The 11,929-nt window shown below is 40.6% G+C and overlaps 1 protein-coding gene across 1 annotated transcript; it reads left to right on the top strand.

Moving 5' to 3' along the window:
• The first annotated feature begins 4,967 nt into the window (after positions 1-4,967).
• LOC123316923 lies at positions 4,968-8,552 on the top strand. Its single transcript, XM_044903235.1, has 3 exons — positions 4,968-5,324; positions 5,687-7,472; positions 7,753-8,552. The coding sequence occupies exons 1-3, from the start codon at positions 4,968-4,970 to the stop codon at positions 8,550-8,552; spliced, it is 2,943 nt and encodes a 980-aa protein (XP_044759170.1).
• Positions 8,553-11,929: the final 3,377 nt, after the last annotated feature.

Here is an 11,929-nt window from a genome sequence, read left to right as displayed (position 1 = left end):
TATCTGTATACCTTTATTAATTATATTATATGAAACCGATATTTTTTCTTTTTTTTTTCCTTCGAACATTACATCTTATTGATAGAAACATCATTGAAAAAGTATTTATTTTTCGTGACGCTTATCTCGTATAAATAGTTATTTGTGCAACCAGTTGGGAATTGAGAGTATTTCTCGCTTCGCTCGTTGCGCAAAAGAACTTGTTATGTTTTGTTTAATTTATTTATATTTATCACACCCTTAGAAATTTGTTTGAAAAATAATAGTAGGTCCCTTGATGACAATAGTTGTGATTTAATGTCAATGTGAAGTGACTATAAAAAAGACAAGTTTGAGATACATCGGAATTTTTATTTACTGTGAGACGACTTAACATTGGTCCTTCGAGACGTTTTGAATTATTTCTTGGATAGATATAGACCCAGACAGTTATGGAGAGAAATTCGGAAGAAAATAATACAACAAGACGTAATGCAGGTATCAACACTAGACTTGCCGATTGTTACCTATGGCCACCAGAATTTGGTTCGTCAAAAAGGAAGTCCGTCAGTGGAATGTCAAAGATTTCAGAAGAAAGTCATTCAAAACTGAATCAAATGGAATTAAAAGATGCAGTTCTAGAAGTAGATGAAGAGGACAACACAACCAAAAATCACTCGATTCATCGAAAAGTTCTTCCATCTGCGGACGACAAACAAGAGACTGCATCTGTTCGTTCAGTATGTTCTAGACAATCGAACTCAAGTAGTGTTGAATTACAAAGACGAAAGCATGCTGTTGAAGTTGCAAAAATCAAACAAGCCATAGAAATGAAGAAACTAGAAGATAAATTACAATTGTTAGAGCTAGAGCAGAAAGTGTTTGAGACCCAGGTTTCAGATTACGTGGAAAGATCTTCGGTTAGATCATTGCATAGTTCCAGAAGTCAAAGACAAAATGTTCCAGACAATACTCCCAGACGGAAAATGGATATAGTAGAGGAAGCTCCAAGACTGACAATACCAGATAAGAGACCCATGCGTTCTCCAGAACCATCCGACATCGAACGATTATGCCATACCATAAGTGGGGTGTAATGGGGAAGGATGCGTTTTATAGCCTCTCCTCTCAAATGCCAACCTCACCTACTCGCGGTGCACCCTGTTCTTACTAACGAGGCTCTGGCGACCGAACATGAGCGGTATAACTCTGTTTCCCACAATTACGTAGCCTAAACATTGGCTTGAGCAGGAAATGGCTCTCTGCGTTGCTCAAGTTACGTCTCAGACCTTGTCGTCTCAGGATACCTGTGCCACAAGATAATCTAGTCGTAGCCGCAACCAAAGTTGCACTGACAGCGTTACCAGTGCAGCTTTTGAACACCTTCTAACGCAGCTCCTACAAAAAGATGGATCAGTCGAACAGGACAAAATTCGTATCCGGAGGTAAAATACCCTCCCATTCGGATCTCCGGGGGAGGGTGCCCGAGCGAGTGAATCATCGAACAAACACCAATGAAAAGCACATAGCTTTTGCAGCATGGAACGTCAGAACCTTGCTAGACAACCCCAAGGCCGACCGACCAGAGAGGCGTACTGCCCTAATCGATAAGGAACTGCAACGAACATCCATTGCAATAGTTGCTTTAAGCGAAACACGCTTTTCGGACGAAGGTAGCTTGGTAGAACAAGCGTATACTTTTTTCTGGAAAGGCTTGCCGGAAGGCGAAATCAGACAACATGGCGTAGGCTTTGCCATTAGAAACGACCTGGCCGCCAAACTTACCGAAAATCCAGTTGGTATCTCAGAACGTTTAATGACCCTACGTTTTCCTGCAGCGAATAACACGTTTGTGAACATCATTGAAGTATACGCACCCACTTTGAACTCCTCTGACAACTTAAAGGACACTTTTTACGAAACACTCGTTGCTACATTAAGTAAAATCCCAAAACGGGAACGAATTATTCTCCTTGGAGACTTCAACGCTAGAGTGGGCAGAAGTCAAGACTCAGAACTATGGCCGGGAATAATAGGGAAACACGGCACAGACAGCATCAATTCGAATGGAGAACGTCTGCTGGCTCTTTGTGCAGAACACAATCTGTGTATAACGAACACCTATTTTATTACGAGACCCAATTCAAGGGGGACCTGGCGCCACCCGCGCTCAGGGCATTGGCATACCCTCGACTATGTGATCGTGAGAAGGAAAGATCTGAAAGAGGTGTTGGTCACTAAACCCAGAGCAGATCTGGAGTGCTGGACTGATCATAGGCTGGTAATCTCGAGAATGAAAATCTCAATGCGCCCAAAATACCAACGCAAGCCGAAGTATCTAAGAGAGCGCCTTCAAATATACAAACTACAAAACCCTTCTACAAAGGACAGATTCACAGCTGCCGTCAAAGATAGCCTAACACCACTGGATTATAACGACGACATTGAGACTCATTGGCTCCGTTTCAAGTCATCCCTTACAAATACAGCGAAAGAAATACTGGGCAAAGAACGCTCCCGAAAATCCCCAGACTGGTTTGCCGACAGCGAAACTCATATCGCACCCCTTTTGGACGCAAAACACAAAGCGATGAAAACCGCAATTAACAAGCCTGGCGATGTTGCAGCCCAAATAGGTTTCATAAACATAAAACGCGAGGTCCGTCAAGAAATAAGAAAAATCAAGGACAGCTGGTGGAAAGAAAAAGCTAGGGAAATACAAGCTTACGCTGATAACCATGACTACAGGCGTTTTTTCGAAGCTATTAAAACTGTTTACGGTCCAAGCAGAAAAGCTAGCTTTCCTATAAGAGATGCTCATGGAGCTATTCTAACTGATGATAGAAAAATTCTCGAAAGATGGAAGGAGCATTACTCACAGGTCTTGAATCAAAATAACGACTCTGATTCATCCATTTTAGACCTGCTTCCCGCGTATAGTCCGATGACATCGCTTGATGACGAAATTTCAATGTCGGAAATCATAAGCGCGATTAAAAATATGAAAAATGATAAGTCACCTGGTCTAGACGGCATTCCGGCGGAGATATTCAAAGCCTTGGATGAGGACATTGTCAATAGTCTCCTAATACTATTCCGCAAGATCTGGGAACAGGGAGATGTGCCACAAGACTTCAGAGACGCTTTAGTTATCAACCTCTATAAGAACAAAGGCGATACGTCGAATTGCAACAATTACAGGGGCATATCGTTGCTTAATGTGGCCGGTAAAATTCTCTCGAAGATTATGGCTAATCGTCTGGTTCCACTCTTAGAGAAGCTTTTACCTGAATCCCAGTGCGGCTTTCGACCAAATCGAGGTACGGTGGACCTAATTTTTACACTGCGACAGCTACAAGAAACGGCCCGTGAACAACAATCAAGGATTTATACAGCCTTCATCGATTTAAGCAAGGCATTCGACTCGGTGAATCGGAGAGCGCTCTGGAAAATCATGGCACGTCTAGGAGTACCCGAAAAATTCCTAGCAGTGTGTAAAAGCCTTCATACCAACAACACCGCTAGAATACAGCATAATGGCTCCACAACCGACCATTTCTCAACCAACTCTGGAATAAAACAAGGCTGCGTATTAGCGCCTTTACTGTTCAATATTTTCGCCATAGCTGTATCGATAATTGCTGACATGAGCATACCCGTAAGAGGTGTTGGGATAAGATTCAGATTTGATGGAGGCCTGTTTAACCTGAAGCGCCTCAGAGCAAAAACCCGTACCAAGTTTATCACGGAACTTCAATATGCAGACGACTGTTCACTCATCGCTAGCAGCTCAGAGGATCTACAGATAATGATGGACACCTATAAACATGTATACGAAGCTTTAGGCCTTAGACTCAATATTGACAAGACCAAAATCCTGGTAAGTCCGCCAGAAAGCCTTCAAACAGATATCAGCCTGGACAATGAAACTCTAGAACAGGTCGAGCAGTTCAAATACTTGGGAAGCTTCATAAATACTAGGGCTAACCTTGACACGGAAATACACAACCGTATCAATTCGGCATCACGGGCATTCTGGAAGCTGAAGGACAGAGTGTTCCAAACTCACGACCTCAATCTGAAGACCAAGACAGCTGTTTACAGAGCAGTGGTCCTCCTAACGCTTCTTTACGGAAGCGAAAGCTGGACTCCCTACAGGCGACATATTAAACAGCTTGAACAGACGCAGCAACGTCATCTAAGACAGATAATGCACATCAGATGGTTCCACAAAATTTCGAATGCAGAAGTCTTGCAGCGCGCGAGTTGTACAACAATTGAGACTCAAGTAACGAGGGCCCGACTCAGATGGAGCGGCCACATTCTGAGGATGCAAGACACAAGACTCCCCAAAATAGCTCTATACGGCGAACTCACTGAGGGAGCCCGGAAACCAGGAGGCCAGTATAAGCGGTTTAAGGATACACTACATCAATCCCTAAAATCAGTTAATGCTAATCATAACTGGGAACAACTAGCGTTAGACAGGTCACAGTGGAGGTCTTTGGTCCACAGTTATAATGGAGAATCGAGAAGGATACAGCGGCGGCCAGATCTGGTTGGAGACTATTCATGCCCTGAGTGTGGAAGGATCTGCAGGTCACGGTTGGGTCTCTTTAGTCACAGGAGGGCACACAGTCGCAACTAGCACTAAGAAGTTACAAGTCTTTTCGAATTTTAATTTTTTTTTCTGTCCTTCTTCTTTTTGTAGATTTATTCCCGGTAACGGGATACAGCAATGAATGAATGAATGAACCATAAGTGAAGCTGTGAAATCAGTAGGTAGTGCTCCAAGACGAGATCGATTCATTGCAAGCCAAGTTGTAGAGAAAGACATTCTTCACTTTGACGGTAACCCTGAAGAGTGGCCAGTATTCATCACACAATTCAGAAAAATTGCCTCATTGTGTGAATTTTCTTCTGAGGAAATGATGATAAAATTGCAAAAATGTTTAAAAGGTGAGGCCAAACTAGCCGTATCGGGCATGATGATTTCACCTGATAACGTTGATTCAGTGCTGAAGATATTAGAAATGAGGTTCGGACGTCCTGATCTGATAATCGATGGACTTATATCAAAGATTAAAGCTGTGACACCGATCAGAGAACATAATATAGAGAGTTTGATCAAATTTTCAAATCATATATCTTGTTTAGTCGCAACAATCAAATCCTTGGGTTATAACGAACATCTTCAGAATCCTACATTGGTTCGAGACATCGTACAAAAGCTTTCAGATATGATTAAACTTCGCTGGGGGGAGGAAGTTATGAAAAAACATGGTACTGTTGACCTCAGTGATCTCTCAGATTGGATTTCAGACATAGCAGCAGCAGCATGTTACGTGAGTAGACCAAGTTCTCAATGAATAAAACGGAGCCCAGATCGAAGCCATTCGTATATTCTTCGACAAAACGATATGAGACTACTCTGACGACAGCTGATAGCAAAAAAACTGACAAATTGTGTACGTATTGTCGAGAAAAAGGACATTATATCCAGAATTGTTCAAAAATAAATCAAGACGATGTTGAGACCAGATGGGAGACTGTGACCAGAAGAAAATTTTGTTTCTCATGCCTGAAAAACAATCACCAGACAATGAAATGCAGATCCAAACATCAATGTGGTATCAATAACTGCAAACGATCTCATCATAAACTCCTTCATAAAGATCAATCACAACAAAATTTCGAATATACACAGTCTACCCAGACGGAAGATCTTAGAAAGGAAAACGTTCTTGCTGTGGGACAAGGTGCGGCAAATATTCTTTTGCGGATGATCAAGGTGAGATTGTATGGAAAAAATGATTTTCTGGAAACCATTGCACTCTGTGATGAAGCTTCGACTGTGACTCTCATAGACAAATCCATTGTTGACCACCTGGAAATAGAAGGGAATGTGGAATCTCTTTGTATACAATGGACGAATAATATGACATCGTGCTACGAAGATTCTCATCGCCTAGACCTTGATATATCGGGAATCCATGAAAATGCCAAGAGATTCACCATGAAAAATGTGAGGTCTGTGGAAAATCTATCTTTACCTGTTCAAGTCATTAAGGAAACAGACTGGAAGAAATATCCTCACTTACAAGGCATTCCTTTCAATGAAATTCAAGGACGTCCGATGATTCTTTTAGGCCAAGATAACATCCGACTCACAGTGGCCAGAAGAGTTATTCAGGGTCCAGAAAATTCTCCACTTGCAACAAAAACCAATCTCGGTTGGATTTTACACGGTGATGTGGATAATCATCATGGCAATAAGGGAATTTTTCATTCCTTTCATATTTGTCATTGTGAAACGGTTGCTGACGACGAGCTTCACAAGATGGTGAAACACTCTTTTAGTACTGAAGCCTTTGGAGTTCGAGTAGCTATAAAATCCAACAAAAAAGGCAGCAGGGCGCTTGAAATAATGCAAAAAACTGCAAAACGAATCGGTGACCGATTTGAAATAGGACTGCTCTGGAGGGAGAACGATATTCACTTGCCTGAAAGTAAAAATGTAGCCGTTCGAAGACTTATGTGTGTGGAAAAACAGATGCACAAAGATGAAAATTTCAAGAGAAGATACTGTGAGAAAATTGAAAGTTACTTAAGGAAAGGATATGCCAGGAAGCTGTCAGCTGAAGAAGCATCTGAAGAAGGTCCTCGTTGCTGGTACTTACCTCATTTTGGAGTGATAAATCCGAATAAACCAGCCAAGCTGCGACTTGTTTTCGATGCTGCTTCAAAGTCGTGTGGAACTTCCCTAAATGAAAATTTACTTGCTGGACCAGACCTCTTACAACCATTGGTGGAAGTATTGATAAAGTTTAGACAACGAAAGATCGCCTTCTGCAGTGATGTTCGTGAGATGTTCCATCAAGTCAAGATCATTAGTTCGGATCAATGCTCCCAAAGATTTCTCTGGAGAGAAGGAAATACCCAAAAACCACACGATGTTTACGAAATGCAAGTCATGACATTTGGTGCTACCTGTTCTCCGACTTGCGCGCAATTCGTTAAGAATTTGAATGCCCGACAACTAACCCAAAGACAAGATATTTTGGACGCTATTGAGATGAAACACTATGTCGATGATCATTTAGACTGCACCGACACTGTAGACGAAGCCTTAGAAAAAATTTTTGAAGTGAAACGTATTCAAAATTTGGGTGGATTTGAATTAGTTGACTGGACATCAAACTCTAAAGATGTTATGGATGCTCTTGCTACACAAGAAGATATTATATGCAAAGATCTTGATTTTAACTCTGATAGGTCGATACAACGAATTTTAGGACTTTCCTGGGATTCGAAATTAGATAGCTTCTGTTTTAAACTGAAATCCAACATTTTTGCGGTCGAAACCAGAAATGGCACAACGAAAAGACAAATTCTGAAAATAGTGATGTCCATTTTCGACCCATTAGGACTTATTGCTAATTTGACAGTACGAGGAAGAATCCTCATTCAAGATATATGGAAATCCGGAATTGGTTGGGATGATTTAGTCAAACATGAACAATATAAGACATGGAAATTATGGCTTTTAAATCTTCAAAAAATTACAAATATTTCTATACCTAGGTGCTATTCAACGAGTATTTCTAAGGCTGAAAGAGTAGAGTTACATATATTCTGTGATGCGAGCAAAAGGGCGTACGCTTCTGTAGCTTACCTACGAATGATCGGCATCAATCGATGTATCTTTAATTTTTGCTAGAGCTAGGGTGGCACCGAACAAACTGATTTCAATTCCGAGACTCGAACTTCAAGCCGCTCTAATGGGAGCAAGACTCAAGAAAATGCTGATCAAAACGTTAGAAATCAAAATTGACAAAACGTACCTATGGACTGATTCAACAACAGTACTTCACTGGATCAAAAACGATGGGAGTAAACTGGAACAATTTGAATCTCATCGCGTAGGTGAAATTCAAGAGTCAACAGACAGTTTTGATTGGCATTGGGTTCCATCCAAGTCAAATGCTGCCGACAATGCCACAAGAACCTATTTTGATGATGGAAATAATTTGGATTTCAATCGTTGGCATAATGGACCAGAATTTCTACAACTCCACGATGAAATGACATGGCCGATAAAGAAAACTGACTGTGGGGGAATTTTGAAAAATTCTGAAGATGAAGAAGATAGTCAACCGATAGAATTTTTGGCCACTATTCTAGAAAATGATTCCTGTTTACCCGATATAAACCGTTTTTCCAAATGGATGAGGTTGATTAGAGCCACGGCCTGGGTGCTGGTAGTCGCTAAATTGTTGATTTCAAAACTTCGTTCCAAAAATAGTCAAATTAAAGCAGAAATTACCACTTCAGACCTCGAAGAAGCTGAAATCAGATTAATCAAGCAATGTCAACTGGAGAGTTTTCCAGAAGAAATCTCTTTCTTAAAGAAAAGCATGTGCTTGAAGAATAAGAGTAGACTAAAACAACTTTCACCGGTAATGGATAAAAATGGAGTCTTGGTAGTGAGTGGACGGACTGACTTGGCCACACAAATGGAAATGACAACCAGAAGACCCATAATATTGCCATCTAAACATAGGTTGATTTAATTACTACTGCATCATTACCATGAACAATGTGCTCATCAAGGTATCGAAACTGTATTGAATACTGCTAGACAAAAATTTTGAATTATTGATGGTAGATCAGCCGTGAAGACCACATTTGCAGAATGTAAAAAATGCCGAATTTTAAAAGCTAAACCTGCAATTCCACAAATGGGCCAACTTCAGACATTCAGATTGACTCCACCAGCTCATGCATTCACATACACAGGAATTGATTATTTCGGACCCCTGTATGTAACAGTTGGACGTCGACGCGAGAAAAGATGGGGAGTTATTTTCATCTGTTTATCGATAAGAGCTGTACATCTTGAAGTAGCACACTCGTTATCAACGGAGTCAACGCTAATGGCAGTGAGACGAATGATAGCAAGAAGAGGACAACCTCTGCAAATTCATTCCGATAATGGAACTAATTTTAGAGGATCCTCTGAGGAACTGAAGAAAGCTGTAAAAGAAATGGATAAGGAGAATTTGAAACGAGAAATGTTAGTGAGAAATATTGAATGGAAATTCATTCCACCTGCTTCTCCCCATATGGGCGGTGCATGGGAGAGACTAGTGCGTTCAGTGAAAACTACATTTCATATTATTCTGAATAATCAGATATTGAAGGACGAGCTACTCCTTACCTTATTTGCAGAATGCGAAAAAATTGTGAACTCTAGACCAATCACGAAAGTATCTGTTGATCCTGATGACTTGGAGGCCTTAACACCAAACCATTTTCTTTTGGATGCTACAAATTATTCGACAGCTTTCGAATCTGAAAATGGAAATTTAAGGGGACAATGGAGACGAGCTCAAGAATTAAGAAACTCGTTCTGGAAAAGATGGACGAGGGAATATCTACCGACTTTGACCAAAAGAACGAAGTGGAGGAACGATGGCAGACCCATGAAGCTACATGATGTAGTTATAGTTATAGATGATACCGCTCCTAGAAAATCCTGGAAACTCGGATTAATTGAAAAGATTTTTCCGGGCCCCGATGGAAAAATTAGAGTCGTTCAAGTGAAAACAGCGAATGGTTCTTATAAACGACCTGTTGCCAAGTTATGTATATTGGATATCGAAGATAGTGGACAAAGATGATACTTCTGCCACGGCGGGGAGAAATGTTATGTTTTGTTGAATTTATATATATTTATCTCACCCTTAGAAATTTGTTTGGAAAATAATAGTAGGTCCCTTGATGACAATAGTTGTGATTTAATGTCAATGTGAAGTGACTATAAAAAAGACAAGTTTGAGATACATCGGAATTTTTATTTACTGTGAGACGACTTAACAGAACTCGAATAACGAAAAATAGTGTTTCTCAACGTGTTTCACACACTATTCTTTAAATTTTGAATAGGATGAGACTACTTGTAATCAAATTGAAAATACCAAAAACGTGTGCACAAGCGATAATTCGGAGATATTTGTTTTTCACTTCGTTGCCTTGGAAGGAAGTATCGTTTGGTGTCATATTTCGTAATTGTGATAGTGCTTGTTTTGATTGTCAAAAAGTGGAGAATCAGAATCGTCTTTCTTTTCGAAAATAATTGATTGAATATTTTTGTAGGAGTAGGAGAATATATATTGCAGTGTCCGATTCAGAGAACGACGTTCCCAGCGACATTGAGGAAGCGGCTCAATCTGTGTTATCTACAATAATTCCTAAGAAATCGAGGAGCAAGTATTATATGGCCTATGCTAAATTTGGTCTGTGGTGTAAAAAAAAAACGGATTCCTCATTTGGAAGAAAAAGTTTTGCTAGCTTATTTTCAAGAAAAAAAAGGAATGAAGAATTCAACCTTGTGCACCTTATGCTAAGAACCGAATTGTGCTTGAAAAGAAATATTGACATTATAGAGTAAGATCCCAGAGCGACCAGACATAACTTATTTTCACACAGATGAAACTTTAGGATCTCAGTAGAGTTTCATGTGCTTTGAATACCTGCGAACTTGTGGAGCTTGCTTAGTGACACCTGGGTAGATATCAAGTGGCAAAGGTAACCTAAAATAAGTGTTAGGTACTTAACTTATTCTCACATGGCTGATTTTTATATATGTTTTAAAGACTATTATTCTTAACTTATATAATAAGTAACAGACACTAATCAATTGAATGAAGTTCATTTATTTTTGTGCAGCTTCAAAGCGTCTGGCAAAAGTTTTGGCCCATGGGAAGTGTCTGTCACTTATAATATAAATTCAGAATAATATTCTTTGAAACATATAAAAATCAGCCATGTGAAAATAAGTTGAGTAACACTTATTTTTAGTTACCTTGGCCACCTGGTATCTGGCCAGGTGTCACTAGGCAAGCTCCACAAGTTCGCAGGTATTCAAAGCCCATCATCATCATCATCATCATTGCTGTATCCCGTTACCGGGAATAAATCTACAAAAAGAAGAAGAAAAAAAAATTCGAACAGACTTGTAACTTCTTAGTGCTAGTTACGACTGTGTGCCCTCCTGTGACTAAAGAGACCCAACCGTGACCTGCAGATCCTTCCACACTCAGGGCATGGATAGTCTCCAACCAGATCTGGCCGCCGCTGTATCCTTCTCGATTCTCCATTATAACTGTGGACCAAAGACCTCCACTGTGACCTGTCTAACGCTAGTTGTTCCCAGTTATGATTAGCATTAACTGATTTTAGGGATTGATGTAGTGTATCCTTAAACCGCTTATACTGGCCTCCTGGTTTCCGGGCTCCCTCAGTGAGTTCGCCGTATAGAGCTATTTTGGGGAGTCTTGTGTCTTGCATCCTCAGAATGTGGCCGCTCCATCTGAGTCGGGCCCTCGTTACTTGAGTCTCAATTGTTGTACAACTCGCGCACTGCAAGACTTCTGCATTCGAAACTTTGTGGAACCATCTGATGTGCATTATCTGTCTTAGATGACGTTGCTGCGTCTGTTCAAGCTGTTTAATATGTCGCCTGTAGGGAGTCCAGCTTTCGCTTCCGTAAAGAAGCGTTGGGAGGACCACTGCTCTGTAAACAGCTGTCTTGGTCTTCAGATTGAGGTCGTGATTTTGGAACACTCTGTCCTTCAGCTTCCAGAATGCCCGTGATGCCGAATTGATACGGTTGTGTATTTCCGTGTCAAGGTCAGCCCTAGTATTTATGAAGCTTCCCAAGTATTTGAACTGCTCGACCTGTTCTAGAGTTTCATCGTCCAGGCTAATATCTGTTTGAAGGCTTTCTGGCGGACTTACCAGGATTTTGATCTTGTCAATATTGAGTCTAAGGCCTAAAGCTTCGTATATATGTTTATAGGTGTCCATCATTATCTGTAGATCCTCTGAGCTGCTAGCGATGAGTGAACAGTCGTCTGCATATTGAAGTTCCGTGATAAACTTGGTA

This window comes from Coccinella septempunctata, chromosome 7, assembly GCF_907165205.1.
Source record: "Coccinella septempunctata chromosome 7, icCocSept1.1, whole genome shotgun sequence".
NCBI classification, from domain to species: Eukaryota; Metazoa; Arthropoda; class Insecta; order Coleoptera; family Coccinellidae; genus Coccinella; species Coccinella septempunctata.
This window is presented reverse-complemented; position numbering and strand designations above follow the sequence as displayed.

Excerpts from the sequence above, each read along its gene's own strand:
- LOC123316923 (XM_044903235.1), top strand. The coding sequence starts at position 4,968 with ATGATTTCACCTGATAACGTTGATTCAGTGCTGAAGATATTAGAAATG. Across the intron at positions 5,325-5,686 it reads TAGCAGCAGCAGCATGTTAC|TCTACCCAGACGGAAGATCT; the intron begins GTGAGTAGACCA and ends GAATATACACAG. Across the intron at positions 7,473-7,752 it reads TATATGGAAATCCGGAATTG|CCGCTCTAATGGGAGCAAGA; the intron begins GTTGGGATGATT and ends TCGAACTTCAAG.